The sequence below is a fragment of the Semicossyphus pulcher genome, unplaced genomic scaffold, assembly GCF_022749685.1.
Source record: "Semicossyphus pulcher isolate SPU_LCO1_2020_fin unplaced genomic scaffold, fSemPul1.0.p SCAF_12, whole genome shotgun sequence".
Taxonomy (NCBI): Eukaryota; Metazoa; Chordata; class Actinopteri; order Labriformes; family Labridae; genus Semicossyphus; species Semicossyphus pulcher.
Genome location: NW_027211626.1, coordinates 22,080,952 through 22,101,475, shown reverse-complemented (window position 1 = coordinate 22,101,475; position 20,524 = coordinate 22,080,952). Strand labels below are relative to the sequence as shown.

General features: G+C 40.1%; 1 protein-coding gene across 3 annotated transcripts in view; it reads right to left on the bottom strand.

Annotated features, from left to right (window-relative positions):
* Positions 1 to 5,271: 5,271 nt before the first annotated feature.
* LOC138588307 (spectrin beta chain, non-erythrocytic 1-like) overlaps positions 5,272 to 20,524 on the bottom strand; it is a 122,900-nt gene continuing 107,647 nt past the window's right edge. For all 3 annotated transcript variants that reach the window (XM_069658342.1, XM_069658343.1, XM_069658341.1), the window contains 10 exons: positions 19,566 to 19,723; positions 18,833 to 18,971; positions 18,314 to 18,398; positions 18,015 to 18,211; positions 17,177 to 17,277; positions 16,614 to 16,668; positions 9,804 to 10,006; positions 9,453 to 9,626; positions 9,198 to 9,240; positions 5,272 to 8,221 (listed from right to left, as the gene is read on the bottom strand). In XM_069658342.1, the coding sequence (XP_069514443.1) occupies positions 8,003 to 8,221; positions 9,198 to 9,240; positions 9,453 to 9,626; positions 9,804 to 10,006; positions 16,614 to 16,668; positions 17,177 to 17,277; positions 18,015 to 18,211; positions 18,314 to 18,398; positions 18,833 to 18,971; positions 19,566 to 19,723 (1,374 nt within the window). In that variant the 3' untranslated portion in view covers positions 5,272 to 8,002. The remainder of the gene's footprint in view (positions 8,222 to 9,197; positions 9,241 to 9,452; positions 9,627 to 9,803; positions 10,007 to 16,613; positions 16,669 to 17,176; positions 17,278 to 18,014; positions 18,212 to 18,313; positions 18,399 to 18,832; positions 18,972 to 19,565; positions 19,724 to 20,524) is intronic.

Genomic DNA, 20,524 nt, shown 5'->3' with positions numbered 1-20,524 from the left:
AAGTGACTGTAGAGAAAAAAATATTGAGGCTGCATTTTACAACATGGAAATGTTATTGCATTTAAACAAAATAGAAATTCAGTTCATTCTCACGCTTTGGTTAATTTTCCAGTGGTCATTTTGAAGTGGTTTAATCTTAAGTTAGTTGAAAAGTGGTAAACATTTCTTATGTCTGCTGTTGTCAGGACCTTTAGGGCTGATAAATGAAGCCAAGTAAAATACTGCAGTTCCTTTAATTGCCACTTTTATTATATTAATGTTAGCACAAACTATCAGATGCAGATGCACAGTGTCAGTGCACACCATTATTTGTGTGTTAGCTTAGGTCATGAACAAGCTACTGAGCAAGCTACTCAATATATATTCACAAAAACAATACAGGTACTCAAAATGACAAACTGGAGGCTTCAAACAGTGGCCCACCAACCAGTGAGTGACGTCATGGCGATACTTACTGTTGTTTTCTAGTTATGAGACAGCAAACTTATTCATTTGACTGTTTACTATATGTGGACAGTTTGGGCAGGTAAGGGGGGGAGGGGTGTCAGAGTAAAAAAACAATCCACAACACACACACACACACACACACACACACACACACACACACACACACACCCACACACAGGTCTAATTATAAAGTATAGAAGTTGTGTTTACATCTGAGCTCCATGTCAACACACTCCCCAGTCTGCAGATGGAAACATCTGCTGCAGCAAGACAAACACAGGCCACGCTGAGCTGCTGCCTGGATATTTTGAGTGAAATGTTTCAAGGATTGGACCCCACCTATACATGCAGGTGAGCTTGGAACAGTGTTAGTGGTGTGACAGAGTATAATAAAGTTTGATTTACATGTTTTATTGTTTACTGCTTTCATGTTGGTGGTTCACTATGTTGCCCTTTTGCACCATCTTGTGGCCAATATAAAAAAAACACTTAACTGTGAACAGCAGATGGAACGTTCTCTCAGGCTTCGGTTAAAGTTGTTCAAACCAACAAGGAAGTTTGAAGAAGTGTGTTGGCTGGGTCTATGAGTGGACGATGGTGGTTTTCTGATTGAGTGTAGATGCCAACATACTGAACAAAGAGGGGGTCTGGTGAATTCAGTTTAGTTTAGACTGGGTTCATTTTCATGGATCTTTTCAGACTTTCTATGCGCTCATACTATTTTAGTATTTTTTTAGCCTCTAAACTGTCCTAAATCCACATGCATGGTGTCCTTTTGTTCAGCACAAACTCAGCTTCTGTTTTTTTTTTTTTTTTTTTTTTTTTACAATTTAACCAGTTATTCAAATTTGCCAGGAGCAAGAAAAGTGAAAAATTACGCCTTTAAAAGATGTAAAGCAAAATCCAACTTTACCATGTCCCCTTTTCATTCAAAGTCTCTATTAGCCTGGAATATACTTTATGAATGCATGCCAGTCTTCTGTTAAAAAACAAAACAAAAAAAAAGAGTCCACTGCAAAAGAAAAGGAGCAGAACGATGCCGAGGCTGTTTCCGCTGGCTCGGGCCGATGCATGCTGGTACATGTAGGCACTGCCGGCACGTCTTCACAAGCCTACAAGTTTAACACACAATGAGGAATAATGTGCTTAATTGACTGCATGTACTACGGAAGCCCTAAGTGGACATGCATCCATGCATTTTATTTAGTGGGTTTTCCTGTGATGACGAGTAATTTTCAGTTGTTTTCTCGAGATCTCGACTTATCTCGTTATCTCTGCACCCAGAGTAATGTCAGATGATCAGAACTCGTATCCCCAGAGTTAAAGAAATAGGGATAGGCTGAACCTCATTAGTCATTAGTGTGGACAATGGCAGCATGGCACGTAGAGGTCTGTAATATCAGTGACCAGACTATTGTTTTGTTTTCTAGATCAGCAGAAAATGATCCTGTTATCACTAGATTATAAGCTTTGTTATTGCGAGATAACGAGTAAAATAAGTCGAGATCTCAAGAAAACAATTGAAATGAACCTCGTTACCTCGTGAAAATAGTGTTTTTACTTCAAATAACGAGAGAAATAAGTCGAGATCTGAGAAAACAACAGCAAATTACTCATTATCATGGGAAAATGGAGTAAATTAAATGTATGGATGCATGACCACTTAGGGCTTCCGTAATTTACAACAACACTGACAAAACTGACTTTTAAGATAAGTAAGATAAAGTGTGAAAGGCTCACATTCTCAGCTCGTCTCTACATGACGTGAATCAATGATGTTTGTGTATTTAAGACGTGCTTAGAGATGGAGAATGTACAGTATTAAAAAAGTCTGTGGAGTGAGTGTTTAATTAAACACTCTCTGCATGGAGTTTGTAATCCTGACAAATCCCTGCTGCCTGCAATGTAATCCACACACACACACACACACACACACACACACACACACACACACACACACACACACACACACACACACACACACACACACACTTCACTTGGGCCATTTGCTTTGACTAAAAGTTTGGTTTGATGAGGTTTGGAGTTTTGTGATGTCTGCGGGGATCAAACAGTTTGATATGGATCATCAGACTGTCAGACGCTGTCTCAGTTTGATTATCTGATATCTGTCTCAGAGATTTTGGCCTCAACCCAAATTCAGCAGATTGAATTTAATTTGTTTTGCTCAAAACATTAACAGTTAAAAACTGTACAGCAGCTTCTTTTGAAGACCGTACCCCTATTTGCCAAAGAAAATAGTTCCTAATAAAAAGTTAATCAAAACCTGTTTCTGGAAAGGGAGATGTATTTTTTTAAAGTTTGACCTTTGACCTGTTCTGATGAGTTCAGTCCTGAGACATGGATTTTAAACAGTCTAAAATTGATCCTGTCCTGCTCTAATGTGGCAGGCGCTCATGTGGGTTTTGGTTATTTCAATCCAGGCCAGGTTGTCTCACTCGCACGGCCGGCTCAAGGCATAGGCGATATAGACGGTTGCCTAGGGAGCCACGTTCTGGAGGGCGCTGGCTTGAGGCTCAAACATTTTAGTGAAGCCCCAATCCTAAATTCAAGGCTACTGCAAGATTGACACCTTCACTCCCAACCTGTCTCTCTGCTCCGCTCACATTGACATCACTCTGCTGCTATCTCTCTCTCTCTAACTTCCTCGACCACTCACTCAGCGCGCACTTCCTGACAAAAGTTTCAAGAGAGGAGAGGAGAGGTGCGTTCAGGCCCAGTTGGAAAAACTTCAACTCCATCTTTTAATAGAGGGGAGGGTAAGAGGTTTTGTCGTATATATAATGTACGTTCTGTTGTTTAATTAGCTCGCCCTACTCAGCTAATCCCACATGTGATACATACAGACAGACAGACAGACAGACAGACAGACAGACAGACAGACAGACAGACACACAGACAACATATAATAGAAAGGCAGGGGGAGAGAGAGAGAGCAGCATGTGATGGAAACAGACAAAGAAAATCTATCTTAAACAGTTAATTGCGTCTATGAATTTAGAAAAATTCTTATAATCTCACAGTAAACTCATGGTAACTCATGAATTTCACATTTTTCCAAGTAGTTGAGGTACACATTTTCACTGATTACTTTCAATGTGAATAAAGAGTGCATAAAATTGCATCAAAATATAGCTTTTTATTAAAAAAAAATCCCTGAGGGAGAATCCCCCAGACCCTCCTACTGGAGGCCCCACAATGTCCTCATATCCCAACACATTGTAGTAAGCTTGATTGATCTTTATCGCAATATCAACTCTAATAATCAGGACTCTGCTGGATAACTGTGTTGCACACTGGCATGCAAAATAAAAAAATATATTGTGTGGCAGAAAAAAATGATATTTTACCGTTTGCAGAGGGGGTGCCAAATTCTAAACTCGCCTAGGGCGGCCCTGCTCACTCGAGTCCTGTCTCAACTTTTTTTCCCCCCATTGCCTCAGACTTCCTGGGTATTTCGAATCAGTCTGATCTTTTCCTGCACAGCCTTTCCCTTTCTAGTTCCCCAGGAAGACCCAATATTCTTTAACATCTGGTTACTATTACTTTTATAATGTGTAGTTTTCTGCACAAATGTAAGGAAAGACGTATGACGTTGATAATTAGCTTGTAACAATGAGCAAGAACGTAACATTTCTAATATATACTGTATATATAATTCTCTTGGTGTTATTTCTTCAGAGAGATGCTTCTCTGTGAAGTCAGGGCTTGTATGATTTAGAATAAATCCCTCAGAGAAGTGGGCTTGAAAACTGTTTACAGGTTTAATAAGAACATGTTAATCTTCAAAAACACAAAGCAGAAAAATAACAAGTAGACTGACTGGTTTGGTGATAACTGAGTTAATGTCAGAAGGATAAACAACGCTAACTGTAATTAGCCATGGCTACATATTTACCATCACAGAGGTGGCTAACTCTTCTCTGTTTGAAATGTGATTGTAGCCTATATATTTAACTCATTTCATTTGTCATTTGTCTGTACTTTGTACTTTGAAAAATCGACTTTGTAAAGCTAGCATGTTTGACGTTAGCATTAGCAGCCATAGTATTGGACCATAGGCTGTATAAAGTAAGAGAACGTAGCCACTGTTACTGCACCTATTGGTCTGTGAACTACTGCTAAGAAGCCTCAGCATTTTAACCATCAACATCTTGTGTTTTTTGGAGCCAGAAGAGACCATATCTGCATATGAGGCTGGATTGAGACATAATTAAGTCCCACCCACACTGGAGGGGAAAATTATCCATGTTGATTGTGTCAAAGCATACCCTGCTTTATCGTCAATTTTATCCCTAAAAGGAAGCATAACTAACTAAATGGACATCATGCTGTGTTAAAGAAGAGTTGAAACTGTGATTGAGTCCATTTAGTCATTGGAAAAATGTGTACGGATGTAATACATTTAGATAAACGTAGGCTAATGTTCTCATCTGGTTTCATAGGTTTGCCTCCTGCAGCCTATTAGGAAGAATGGAGACTTAAAGCGATTCTGCTTTGGCTTCACTCTTGACCCCAAGAGGCTACGTCCACTTCTAATACGGTTTATACATTGACACATTCAGTGCTTCTTAAGCTTCTAAGAGGGACATTTTGCATGTCAAGACCTCTGTTTTGTTCTGTGTTCAAAAGGATGCTAAATAAAATTACAGCAGATGTTTCAAATGCCTGAAAAAGATCAAAATAATTCATCACTAACATACAAATAGGAGGGATCTGAATTCCTCAACATAGTTGCTTGTGGGAGGTTTAGCATATGATCTATTACAATACATTTCACACACACAAGGAAACAAGCCGAGTCTGTTTGTGTCATTTTAAAAGCATTTTAATGGCTTTTTGCACATATGTAACAGAGATGGGGAGAAGTCTACGGGTGCAGATCCAACTAGCAGTGACCCCGGTCCACATCACACTGACTACCTCACCGACAAAACCGCCCGGCCCCGCCCACCCCCACCCCAACCGACCCCACCCACCCCCCATCGTGGCATTGTTGATTGTGCAATATGAAGAAATATCTTGTTACTATGGTTACAGTGACAGAGGAATGCACACTATATTTATCAAATCGCCAGAGAATGAAGCAAAAAGAAAAAACAAAACAGGAAGTATTTCAGGACCTTTGACCCCGTGAAGAGATTATCAGCTACTCGAGGTGTTACCGTCATAAAGCCTGAGCCCCACCCGACCAAACCCCTGCACCAGCTGTGGGGAAACAAACACATCTACCTTTTACACATGGGGGCAAATTCTGCTGTTTTGCTTCCACTTTTTCTTGCAGGTACGGAAGTTAAATAATGACGAAATTATAAGTGAGTCGAGCTTTAACTGAGCCGACCGTTTCAAGGCCAGCGTTTAAGTTTGTGGGTCAGTTTGAGATCCGAGTTCAAGCTGTTATAGACACAGATTTTGCTCAATTAGAGATAATTAAATCCATGTAATTAACCAACAACCAGAAAATCAATTATGTACAGAAAATTTAGGGTTATTTGGGCTCCACCTGTAAGGTGTCGGCCTAGCTTTTGAGTGCCCTGAATAAGCTCACTTTTGATGTTTTGACACTGATATTTTGGCATTCAAACGTGTGTGTTTCACAGTTTTGGCACGCAAGATAAGCAAACTACCAAAACTACAGCATGCCAATTCTATGATAACATGCAACAGGAAATCTGTTCACAAAATGAAAACATCAAATTTCAAACTGTTAGTAGGCTTACAAATCTGTCTCTGCGAACACAAATTTCTTCTAGTAATTTTGTCATTAAAGAGCTTCCGTACAAGATAAGTAACCGATCGTATTTCACTGTGAGATCATGGGCGGCAAACGTCCGAAATCTTTAAAAAATGGAGTGCTGAAGCCAACAAGCAAGCGACCATTATTCTGCGACATTACTCACTTCCAGTAAATGCTTTTAAGAACCGACTCGTTCACTTAACAGCGATGCTTAAAGTAGTTTTGTTTTTATAGTACATCTACGTCTCCATACTTGTCTGACTAAATAAACCTTAGACATAGCTTAACTGTGGAACAGAAAAATACATACTGGAGGAAACAAAAACAGATCTCAAAGAACTAAATGTAATGTGTAGAAAATAAAACTTACTGGATGCTCTTAAGTTTGAGTTTTCAAACATTCTTACTGGTCTTAGTTATTTATTCCCCCATCGAGCCGACTCGACGGCTCCTGCATTCAGATTTGTTAAGTGTACATATTGTTAGGATTCAGGTAAAGAAAGTTATACTCAAGTGAAGCTTATTACGGTTGGTAGGTCTTATTAGTAGTATAATAATAGGTGAAATTAAACACAGGTTTATTTTTAACAGTTTGTTATACACAAGTTATACATACAGTTCAAAGCACCGCAGGGTAACGCTCCAAATTACAGCCGCCGTGTGTGATGCTGCAGGAATTAGACAGCACCGGACCCTAACAGAACATAATGAAAGTAATCTGCTTTTCACAGGTTTATTGCAAAACAGAAAAGCAGAATCAGTCAGTGCACAAAAAGCTGTTTAGTTTTATACTTTGAATTTCATTTCTCTGCTCTTTAAAGTTCAGCATGTATTAAAATACACGTCTCTTCCTCTTATGTCAAATTACGAACACGCGAGAGGTGTAATTTCAGAGGTTTACCCCGCCGTGGTCTCAGTTTTCCCCACTACAGAGGGATACACGTCATCTTGCAAAGACAAGGCCTCGCAAAAACTGAGGATGGACTCTAACAGGAACTACCTACAACTTCCCAAAAAAAACAAATCAAAACAAACTGAGACAACTCGGGAGCGTAAACACAACCCACAAAAGGCAGTAGTCGACGAAAAGCTGGGATGATGAGAAAGCAGAGAAAGGAATAAAAATAGTAGGATATAGAAAACACAAATAATAGCAATAAGAATAATAATAAGGAATATTCTGGGAACTCCTCTACATGGTGGTGTTGTTCAGCGGCAAACTCTGGATTTTATTCTGACGACAGCAGCTGCCAGAAGCGTTTGCAGACCCCGTTTTAATTATTTTCCTTCAATCGATCTTTTTTTTTTTAGTCGTTTTTTCCTGCTCCTTATCTTACAAAAACTGAACAGAGGATACAGGCGGTGTGTTGTAGCTGTACTGTAGCTCTGAGCCAGACCGGACAGTTGATAGGCACAGAGTGGAGAGTTTTGGCTCGGAGCTTGCATGCTGGAGTCACGCTTTGAGAGGAAGAGGAGGAAAGAATAGAAGGAGGAGAAAGAGGGGCTGTTTGGGAGTTTATTTTCAATGCTGATATAATCTGGTGTTGCAGTCTGTTTTTCCTCATCCAATTACATAGTTATCGTTTGATGTTATTACACTAACTGACAATTTATGACGTTAAAAGATTAAATTTAAATCCATTTACAAGTTAAAGGTTAGCTTTTAGTTGCGGTATCAGTTGCTTGATTGACATTGACATTGATTTGACCAAAGATGGATCGATATTGAGGAGCGGCCCCAAACAGCACCAGAGGAAAGAGGAAGAAAAGGAGGAGGAGGAGGGAGGGAGGGAGGAGCGTCTATTTCTTCTTGCTGAACAGACTGAAGCGTTTCTCCTTGTCTTTCTCTCGTTTGCCCGGGCTGGACTCGGCCGCCGACGCCGCCACGGTGGCGACGGATGCCGGCAGCGTCTGGGCACGTGCGGCGGGCGCGGGCGTGCTATGGCTGCTGGGAGTGATCTCCGTCTTGTCGCCCGAGACGGCGGCCGAGATGGCCGAGATCCACACGTTCATCTCCTCCTGGGGGACGGAGAGAAGAAAGAGAGAGGGAGGAGTTAGCTGGAGGAGTCGCCATTGTTGATTGACAACCCTCAACAACAACAAAAAAAAGTTAAATAAAACACAATACATTCCACCTTCACAGCGTCACCACATTTTAGCTTAAGTGTAAGTAGATTACTCTTTTTAAAACTGATATAATAAGTAGTCTGGGTGAAATGTAGTGGTATTTTATTCCACTTCAACAGAGCCCTATACATGACAGTCCTCTTTAAAGCATCAGATTTAGGCAGAGGACATGAAGCGCCCCATAAAGGCATGTCTGGAGTCATAATTATGTCCATTATGTGTGTGTGTCAGCTGTGAGTAGAGGCAGCAGGTTTTCTTGAGTTACAAATGGTTCTTATGAATTGGACCAGACTACATGCAAGTCTCTCTTCCACCCTGATACACGACAGCCGTGCATACCCGTCCACACTGTCCCTCACTGAGCAGGGAAGAAGCAGGCGGGCAGCTCTGCTTTGGGTGAGCTGGGTTTATTTTAGCTTGTTTTGAAGCACTGGACCAGATTGACAGTAATCGAGATGTGATGAGACTAAAGATTGTATAACTTGTTTCATTGTTTTTAGAACTTTAAGCCATTTCTAAAAGTTCTAAAAAGTATTGCTGGTCTATACCAATAAAACCAAATAAATAAATATATAGTGATAATGACAAAAGTAAAATTTAGCTAAAATAAAATATCACAGTAAAAATATAATACATTCATAAGAAACAAATTAACAACAAAGAGAATATATAAATAATAATGTAAAAAGTAAAAAATAAAGTAATATACAGCAATATATAATTTCCAAACAGGTTAAGAAAATAATATCAACCACAATAATAATTATAACAATATTATTGGTTAACAGAGAAATACTTATTATAATAATAACCACTGTAAAAGGAGGATGAGAAAAACAATGACAGTCAAAGTTAATGTTTAACTTACGTCATCTTTGGCTTGGAAGAGATACTCGTTCCCATCAGTGATCCTGTAGAAAGCAGAGAAAGTTATCAATGGTCAGATGGTTCACTGGAGTGGATATTTTATGCATTTCCCTCGACTGTACAATCACGCACACTTCAGACTTTCAAACCGAATGTGTTTATAATTTCAGATTTAAATTAACGTACAGCTCCCTGACACCATCCTCACTGTGGATCTACAAACAAAGAGGGACAGATTTATAATCAGGATTCTCACTTGAGCTTGAAGACGTGTTTCTTCTTCTTGTAGTCGAGCGCCACCTCGCAGATGGCGTCCTTCAGGCTGATGGGAATCTCGCTGTGGTAGGGAATGCCCTGACTGGCGCTCTTCTGATCCTTGTAGAAACCCATCTCCTGCTGATTGATCACACAGTACACGTTGTGCCACGACCTGCAGGGACACAGCGAGAGTCACACCATAAATCAATACCGTGAAGCTAATTATATGCTTATTCTCTATACTGTCAATTTGATATGTCTTTAAAACACCTTGTTCCTGGAGATATTTTTATTTCATAAGTCTGGAGACACTTCTTTGCTGTCATGCTTTTTAGACTTTGGTTCCTACCTGCTTGAAGCCTTCTTGTTATGCCCCTCCCACTCGTGTTTGCGGTGCAGGAAGCCCTCCAGCTGAGACGTGGGAGCGTCCTGCTGAGTCTTAGCAGGCAGGGTCGCTGCCTGGCTGGCCTTGCCCTTGCGAGCCGCCCCGGGAGACCCCGCGGGGCTGGGCTCCGACACCCCGTTCACCACCTCGCCTCCTTGAACATTATCCTGGAAGCAGAAGAGAGAGCAGAGTCAGAGGAGGGACTGAGGATGGATGCATCTCATATTCACTGTTTTTAAAACGTCTTTCACACAGAAGCTTTAAATCAGAGCGACAGCATGCAGAGCGGAGCACAATCACAGGCTGTGTGGACTCTTTAACATGCTCTCCTCGTTCAGGTGCCTGCAAGTTTTTATACATTCTTGTTTGTGTGTAACTTTTACAACAGCTAGTGCTTTAATATCTCCTCAATCAAACTATAAAACTGCTCACAAAGTCTGAACCAAGTGTAAAAAACCCTTCGAGGTCACTTAAATATTTTTCTTAATAAATTTAGTATAATCTTGGTTTTGAAGCAAAGGACCAACATTTAAAGGCGTCTTATATTCCTTGTTCACAAACACAAACCAGCAACCAGGTAAAATGTAACTAATATAAAGAGATAATACAACTAAACTTAACTAAAACTGGAGCACAGACAAAAACCTCTTAGGTCATAAGTAAGTCTCAAGTCCCAAGCCAGTTAAGGAAACTTTCAAGTCAAGGATTAAGCTGAAAATTCAGTAGGGATGCACAGTAATACATTTTTGCAGATATGCCGACTATTACTATGACAACTACCAGCTGATTGCTGACACCAATGTTTACATAGAAGCATTTAAACACCAACCATGCTTGATGTTTAGTCTGTTTTAGCTAGTTTGTGGTCTTTGATTTAAATAAAAGTGTATTAAGGAGAATCAACACGGAGCCAGAAGATACAGTTGGTAAAAAGCAGGGCTGGTAGTTGGTGTTGTATTGGGCTTTAAGCAGCCTTTGGGTATTTAAGGTTCCAGGGTAATCACTCAACAAATGTTGATACATCTAAAATTTACATGAAGTCACCAAATTGGTCTTGGGGCTGACTTATCTCTGGACTAAACTAGCACATACCTGAAAACCAACACAAGCTAACCTTTGATGCTCAACTGAACTTCAGCCCTTTAAGTTAATCTATTAGTTTTGGATTTTTAGCATGTAATTGCATGAGCTCAGCGCTGGATTCCAGTACTGATTAGAGAAACATCAAAAGGAATAACAGTCGGATCAAGCTCTGATTACAGGTTACAGATTTTAGGACATGCATAATAAATCACTTCATAACACACAACATGTTGGACAGTGTAGAGAGACGAGGAGAGGGAGAAGCTAGCAGATAGGAAGAACAGAAAACACAAAACAATCTCAAACAATTATCAACAAAATTGCTTGGAAGTCATTACTGGGCGTCATTATTGGCGAGGGGAGACTGCGATTGGCCTAGTATCAAACAGATTTTATTGTTTCACACCACACCCACTCCAACCAGATGCTTATTACCCCATCACTGAGCTCTTCAGGGGCTGGGCCAATGGCGGACACTGTTTTTGAGAACAGTTCAGAGGCTGGACCAATCCTGGGAGCTTTAACTGAAGGGCGGCACGAGCTGGACCAATCCTGGGAACTTTGATTTAGGGCTTGGCAAGAGCTGGACCAACCATGTGAGCAATTATTGGGAGACTAAAATGCTAAGCTAATCCCGCTAAATTAAGAGTTGGAGGAAAATCAAGGAACTTTCTACGACAGCTAAAGGTTGGAGCCATTCGGAGATTTCTTTGTTATAGCTTGTTAGTCAAGGGAACTCTTATTGGAAGACCTGGTTTAAGAGCTATAACCTAAAGGATATAAAGGATACTTGACAACCAAGTACTTTACTACAATACTATGTAAGACATCCTGAAAGCACTCATCAAAGAACATTGTTCTAACTTCTCTATAAACTAGCTCTTGGGGTTTTACATTTTAACTGAGGCTAGCTCCAATCAATATAACTTCTGTCAGCATATATTCATGTTTATACTGTAGAAATTATACACACAGTGTTTTTGTAATGTTAGGGGCAGGTCTGTTGAGGAAACTTGTGTCCATGGAAACGCTAGAAATAATTTTTGCAAACCTGTGCCACCTGTTTGTGGCCGCTCGAGTACTGACTTACTTTAAATACTTAAAATGCCAATCCCGTATCAAACCAATTTATTTCAACTACATTTAAACTATCACCCTACTGTGCTTTCATGATCGATCTCATCTTGATAACTGCTTGTAGGAGCCATAGTGTGCTTTATTTCTGTGTTGATTATCACTGGCACCTGGGTGTGGTTTCACCTTTATTTACCTGTTGAGTTTGGTGGCGGGATCTCAGACAAAGAGGGTGAGTTAGGCTCAGATATTTTCTGTTGACTGTCACGCCACGTTACATTTTGCTTTTTGTACTGGAATTCAGTTGTTAGTTTATTTTAATAAACAGTTAAATGCATCTGGACTTTGTATTGTTTTTAGCGTACGGATCCGTCACAGTAGCAAGCCCACTTAGCCTCTTAGCGGCACTTCATAGCCGCTACACTACTTTATAAGGATTTTAAATTGAGCTAAAAGCTAATGTTCTTTGGCATAAATGTGTAAAGCCAAGCAGAATCTGACCAAGTTTGGTCCAATTTTGGTACCAAAACGGTCAACTACAACCACTGTTGTCAGTGGGTCGTTGCTTGATCTGAATGAGGAATTTGAATCTTTGACAATTGGTTGGATTTTATAGGTAGGTAGGTCAAAAAGTATCTTCAGCTATCTGCAACTTGAGCTGTTTCATGATGTATTTCTCCTTTGAGTGGATAAAATGATTACAGAAGATTAGATTACGAAGATTAGGAATTTAAACCACCATAAACTATGTGTAGTGACCTTCCAATTCTCAAAAAGTTTACAGGTAAAACTATTTTGTGAATTCACTGAGCCAGCTGGTGAACAGCACTTCCAGTACTCGGTAAACTTCTACTCTGGAAACAAAGAGAATGGCTATGTTACTAAATTTGTATCTATCTGTAATATTGTATTGATGTGGCCAGCCCCAGGATGAAAACTAATGAGGAACATGAGATGAAGAAACAACATTGACAGAAAACTCAACTGAAATGGTAATGATGGTGACAGCATGCAACATAAAACACATTAATACCAACACTGTTTATGGAGAGAAGTCACAGCTAAACATGGAGAACAGTTATACAGACGAACCAGAGAGGGTCTGAGTGCACTTAGTTTATTGTGGAATGTGTGTTAGTCAGGGAAAGACTGAAGGTGATGAACATGCAACAGAAACCAGGAAGAGAAATAATGAATATTATAACCATGAAAACAACAGAGACTGATAATAATGATAATACAAAACAGGGTGGCATTGACACAAGAAGATGGTGACTGAGAAATATAATGAGGAACACATACGCACACACGCACACACACACACACACTCAAAGTGGGACATGTCTGAATGCTTATAATTTCATGGAGAATCAGTTGAAACTGTGGAATGATTTAATGAACTCATTCACGTGGTCAGTATGACAATGATAATGTGTATGAACAGGAATGCTATTGTAAAACATATGTTTTTGGAATGACTTAGGATTATTAATAATACTATTATTGTTAATTACATATTATTAAATGGCCTGGATCATTCAATAATCGGGAAACAAAATAATACAAGAAATTGAGTTCGAAAACTAGTGTTAACATTGCAGGACCCTTGGATTCATGGCGTGACCTTTAGCATGCTAGCTACTGTGGAAGAATTGCTCGCTAGCTAAGGTAGCAAAATACTGTCTTGATTAAATAACATCAGCTGATTCATCTGGACTTCTTGGGCTGATCTGGCAGGTAAACTATCGAGTTATCCGTTTGCAAATTTCAGCTAACGTCGCAGCCCACACATATCAATCCCGCTTAGCTAAACTGCAGCAAGCTGGCTAACTTTAGCTTACTTGCTAGCTTACGGTTTAAACTTCAAAGTGCCATCTAAGTGGAACTGTTGGATGTCTAGCTTGCTTAATGAACTCACAAGCTAACGTAAGCCATTATCGGAACTTATGTTTTACTTAAGTTTTGATAAACAATATTGATTTTAGCGAACAATAAATGATATTAAGGAGCAAAGTTAAATAACGTCGTCTTGTGTAGCCAATATCGCTAAAATAACACAATTTATTAACTCTGAGATGAAATTATGTGTTGATTTTATATAAAGCTGTTTAATATTAAAAAAACGTGCTGTTAACTCAATGGTACCTTACATAGAATGTATGTGTGATGAAAACTTCGTATTACACATACTGCACTATGAAAAATACACATGAAAATGGTGAATTTGGGCGTTGGGATGTCGACACACCTGGGCCAGCTAGATTTAGATTTATTCTTTTATATTTTTAATGCAACTTAAAAAAAAAAAGCTGCCTACACTGTATTTAAGAATACTTTTTAGATTTAATTTTTGTCCTCTTGGATTAAATAAAACTTAAAAAATATTACGCTAAAATTAGCATTAAAGGCTGTTAAATCTGCGATTAATGACATTTTGAGCATTTCTTAAATTGTAAATGTGAAATGTTAATGATCAAGCTAAACTTAAAGTAGCTTAAAATTCTTTATTTTAAGACAATAAGAGTAAGACATTTATCCGCACTCAATCTCTCTCTCATATTTTAGAGAATATACTACAATGTGTAAAGGTTTTTCTATATTTGCTCTCATTGATGAATTCCTGCTATTTATGTGGTGGGTTATTCTCAGTTTAGATTTAACCATGTATCTCAATACGCTGATGACACCACGATTTACATTCGGTAATTAATCTCATCTTTAAAACCTGTTTATGGTGTGAGGGCTGTGTGTTTTGTTGGTACTCTTCTCAGGTGTTCATGTTCCACAAGGTGAGTTTGTAAATGATGACGTAAAGTAGCAGACACATTAACAGCTGAGGGGAGAGGATGACAGGAGTGTCGAGCTGAGAGAGACAGAGGGAAGAAAGGTGGAGGAAAAAGAAAACATAAGGGGAGGAGTGGAGGGAAAAACAGGCGTGTATGTGTGTTTTGTGGTCCCATAGGCTACTCAACTTGTGCAGTCACACTCACACTCACACTGAAGGGGAATTATTATATTTTGCTAAATGTCAAAAAAAGCAGACATTAAGATGTTTAAATCACTAACATGACTCATGTACTGCTCCTCTGTTTGGTCAGTATTGTTTGAGGAATACGGAGCACCATTCTGTAGAGTGATTATAACTTTTCTGTGGTCTATCACATCTACGTCTTTTATTGAAATATTGAAGTACAAAAAGGAATGTTTGGTAAGTTACAGGAAATGTAGTGGATTGGAGTAGTAAATAGTTCCTAATTTAGTTTCCTCTCTGTTTCTAAGTAGGAAGTTTCTCCTTTAGATTTCAGTGTCATGATGCAGAATTAAAACTAAACTGCACCAGCCTGTATTTCCACCTGGATCCTCTTTTCAGTGTAGGCCTCTGTTTTTACTTGTCAACTGTCTTAGCTAGCACCCAATCAAAAGACAAACATGTGTTGCAACTACTTGGCAAATGTCAAACATGAAAACAACCGCTTATAGTTAAGGAGGACCAAAAACAAGTAACTTATAATGAGAGTAATTGAATAAAATCAGCTCTGTCACTGCAGTAAAGTGTTGAAACATGAGCTTTTTAAATGGCTATACGCTATGGTCCCTCTAATCTCCACAAGATGCTGCAAAGACTCTTGCTGTATTAAAGTGAAAGGGAAAATGCCAAGGTCTCTCTTGAGTGTCTTAAGTGTTTATTTAACTTCTCTTCTGGTAGTGATCGTGAAAATAAGCGGCCCATTAAGGATGTGTTACGAGACAAAGAAACTGATGTTTTGGAGTGTGTTGAGGATTTTCTTGCACAAGTGTGAAAACATGCTAGCAACCCAAACTTCAGACCTGTCTATGTCTCTTTTAGAAGATTTCAGTCATGATGCATGACAACAAATGTTCTTAGACGAACAGGAGGGAGCATGACACATTTTCCTAAAAGTATTTCCTGTATTAATTCTGAAAATGAGGGTTCAGGTGGACATTGAGGCTCTTAAATCATAAGAACAAACATTTTAAAATGTGAAATTTTCATCAGGATTTACTAAGAAAGTTATAGGTCCCATGTTAGTTATATATTTAAATTAATGAGGCCATGGTGAGGATGATCGGCTCTCTCAAACTAGTGCTACTCTTTGTGTATGAATATCTCCCGATGAAGGCTACAATTCCCATCAGTCTTATTGCTTCCTGTCCCCTGTATCTCTTACTTACAAGCTTATTAGAGGTGATTTCAAGGCCTCAAAGATGAAGATCTAGTTTGTTTTATACTAATATCACAAAGAAAAGCGATAGTCACCAGTTAGAAGATACACTTATGTGCGACAGCTTTAAAGTTAAACTTACTACAATTAAGAAATAAGAAAAAAAAACAGTGAAGAAGGAGAAACGAACAAAAACTGCTGAAGACAAGTGATACATAGACGTTAACACACCTGGTTAACATGTGTAGGATATTTCTGTTTGAGGCAAAAGCTTAATGTTGCGATGCTTGAGTTTATATTTAAGCATCTTGTATGTACATATCATTATCATGTATGTGTGTGTGTGTGTGTGCGTGTGTCAGGGTGCAGCGTTGCCTCTGCGGCTCTGCAGGGTGCTGCTGTATTTCTGGTAGGCAGGCGAGCGGTAACTAACCCTGGGAGACTCCTGATCGGACGGCAGCCCGTTCTGAGACATCGGCTCGCCCTCCCTGCAAAGACACCAAGTACACAAAGAGTTAGACACACTCTTGGATGTATTTCACACTTGCCACGGATTTCCAACTTCCTCTGTTGCCTCGAATATACTCCCACGCAGATACGTTTATGGACAGTTGCAGACATGACTGGTGTATGCACCGGCAGTGAAATATCACATACTGCAAGAGTTCTCAACCCTCTGTCACCTGGCCTGCTTAGGGCATGGTCTTTCTTCCTTGCACCCAATTCCTTTTTTTCCAGGTGTGTTTCACTCTGACTAGAACTGCTAGTCAAAGTGAACGCCTCGCGAGATACACATGGAGAAGGCTCTTACTGCATGTGACAGTACTGAAACTCAAAGCAGATACTCCTGATGCAGAGACATATCCTGTGCACAAAAGAGGAAGTCATTCTCCAAATCATCTCTTATTTTCTCGGACCAACAAACCTCAGTTTTAAATAGTACAATACTGACACAATGTACTGTACACACACACACACGCGCAAACACACTGTCACCTTTGCTGTGCAGCAGCATCTCCAGGCTGAGCCTCAGTGGGCGGGGGTTGTCTCCTCTTCTCTTCTTCCTCTTGCGCTCTTCTCACTTCCAATAACTCCATCTGGATACACAAACACAGCGTGACTCATGAACCACTCGAACGAACCGAATCGACTCTTTCCACCAATTTGACACATCAATTTACCTTAATCTGGATGAATTTGGATTTTAAATGACACCTTACTGAACCTTACTGATTAATATTCAGCTCATCATCGCCGTGATAATCATCTTGTCCTGCTTATTAATGCAGCATCGTCTGAAGCTTAGTGGTTGTTTATCGGATAACTGACTCAGAGGCCTCTGCTCAGGATCATCCTCGGTTATAACACCTCGCAGTGTAACATCCTCCTACTGTAGGCTGTAATATCATCCGCTCACATGAGTCATGCAATGCTGTGCTCTGGAGAGATGTGTTTTTATCATCTAGCTTCTAGTCAGACTGTAACTCAGCTCTGCTCTGACAACATGTTGTTGAAAGCTGTATCAGTGTTCTCTTCTAATAGTTTCAGGTCGACTGATAATGACGAAATTTGATAAATGTTCACCTCCTCATAAACAGGTCACATTTATGAAGGTGAAAGGAGCCATTTAGGACAAGTTTCTGCAGAGAAAAGAGTTTCTAGAATCTAAATTTAAACACCTGTAGGAACAAATGTCAAAGAAATTATCGCCAGAGGAGATTTTAGAAACAAAAGTGAAAACAGTCCTTCAGCAGGGCCTTGGTCAGTGTCTTTTCAGTCGTTTTTTAAAATGTAATCGTGGCTTCAGAGAGTGAAAATGCCCATGTGGTCTCACCGTGGTCAACCTCTCCAGAGCGGCGAAGCGTTCTTCCCAGGTGGCGGCCGACTTCTCGAAGGCCTCGTGGCGTTTGATGAGTTTCTCCACCTCGTCCACGCTCTGCCCGATCTCCCTGCTGGACAGGTACGGGTCCTGACCCAGCAGCCACGCCTCGGCCACACCGGCGTCCCGGGAGAACTGATGCACCTCCAGGACTGAACACACACATTTATTTAGGTAATTCAGCTCATATGCTTTCTGTGAACGTTTAACTTAATGATAACTCTATAAATGAGTAATTGTATGAAGCATCTTACCCAGTCTAAGCCACTCCCATCTGTCCTCCCACTTGTCAATCATGTCTTTCCTCTTGTCCGTCAACTGTAACAACTTTTCTTTAATCTGAGGTGAGAACAATCAGGAGAGAAGATTTAAATTACAGGTGTTATGGTGTGGTTTGGAGACAGATTTCACACAAGCTGTACAAAACATCTCAAACATCTTCCTTTAATCAATTTAGAGCCTTTAACTTACATGCTAATTAATAAGGAGGATGTTTAGAACAAGACACTGGTAGCACTGAATTTAGCTACTCTGGTTTATGGGTTTGTAGCGACACCTTTGTTGAGGTTAAAGGTCATAAGATATTATCAAAGGTGCTAAAAACTATAAATAAGAAGAGTTCACATGACAGCTGTGTTTTGTTTAGCATGAACTATCTGTCTAATCATTCTATTCACAATACAGTGTATATGTATCATTGGCTTTTAATGAATCTCTTCTGACTCTGTTCAGACACATGAATATTCTGAATGGTATTCCTGCTCTTGTCTCACCTCCTCTGAAGCGTAGTGCTTCCTGGCCAGCAGGGCTTTGCCCAGCTCGATGCAGGCTGTGAAGCTGTCGTTGCGGGCGTCGATCTCTGCCTTGATGCCCTGGTGGTTGTTCATCAGCAGCTCCACTGACGACACGTCCCTGAAAATAAGACAACACGCAAACATTTAAACAGGAAACACTTAATCCTCAATATTTAAACAACTATTATGCAAATATTTGGGTAAGAACTGGCCCCCTTTAATGCAAATGTGAATCTTAGACTGAAATTATTACAGTCTGCAGGGAGTTGGCGGTAACTGCATTGCAGCATTTTTGAGAGGCATCACTCTAAGGATTTCAAGTGATAGTGACAACAATTTCACCTTTGCACAATGTTACAAATAAACTGTCTTTAAAAAAACAGTCCCGTCAATAATATCAATACTATAATCAGGTGGTAAATATGTTCTAAGCTGTTTAGGACTCAACCAGTTGTTTACCAGATGTGGAGAGCGCTTTTTATTTGGACAAGCTCACTCCAGGAAGGAAGCTGCTTTACAGACGGTAAAACTCGTATCACATCTGTCGAGTTCCCTCTCCCCTCCAAATTCATCCTCTATATGTTAATGAAACTTAACTCCATCAGCAGAGAGTCGAGGCACAGACAGATCTGCTCGTGCAAGACTTTGAGACGGGTCAGACAGAGGTTGCATTTGCTGTGTATCATAGAGAATTCGCCCCTCAGTGTCTTACCTGGGGTTCTCCTGGGCCTCGATCAGGCGGATGACGTCCTCCATCCACAGCATCAGGTCTCGCACCATGCTGAAGAAGCGGAACTTGTCTCCAGTGTCGACCAGCTTCACCCTGCGGCCCTCCGCCGCCTCCAGCAGGTTCTTCCAGGCCTCAAGGACCTGAGGGGGGAGGGGACGACAGACAGCAGCAGAGTTCAGACCAGAGAGACAAGCGCCTAACACAGAGCTGATCACCTTTTGACCTAAAATAAAGACCTTATTTCCGTTTATTAAAACAATGGATATCAAATTTTACAGAATGGATGTCCCAGCATATAACCAGATGGCTCTGCTATAGAGAACAGTTTCCTCTGATCAGCAGAGACCACCTGCAGAGCACTAAAGCCCAAGTGTTTAGGAGATCATTAGTTATAATGAACACATTCATTATTGGGGGATCTTCTGCTTTGTGAAGAGAGTTTACAACAACTACAAATACACCATGACTTCTATTAATGTGATGCAGAGTTGCACGGATCCGGTAACAGGGCACAGGGGAAGCGTCACAGCCAAGAGAAAGAAATAAATGGGAAAAAAGCAAATCAATAAAAAAGGCATTCAAACGAAGGCAAAGCACCCGCTGTGTGTGTGTGTGTGTGTGTGTGTGTGTGAGAGAGAGAGATGGGGGCTAAATGAAATATATAGTGAAGAACTTTCACTATTATTTAGACGTCAGCTGCTCCAACTTGATTTAGTGCCAGTCAGTTCAAATGCGTATTTATTGTTTTGTTTTTTTTACCAGTGGAGGGATTTTTATTGAAGTTGTTGTGCAGCTTTAATCTCCTCAGAGCTTTTTTCATTCTACATGAGGAAGTTTGACACCACGGAAACTGTTTGGTTGAATAAAAAAATAAATAAACAATTTGTGGTTCAGTGTGTTGGAGGGATCAAACAACCGCCGTTACAAGAAATAGATCCACA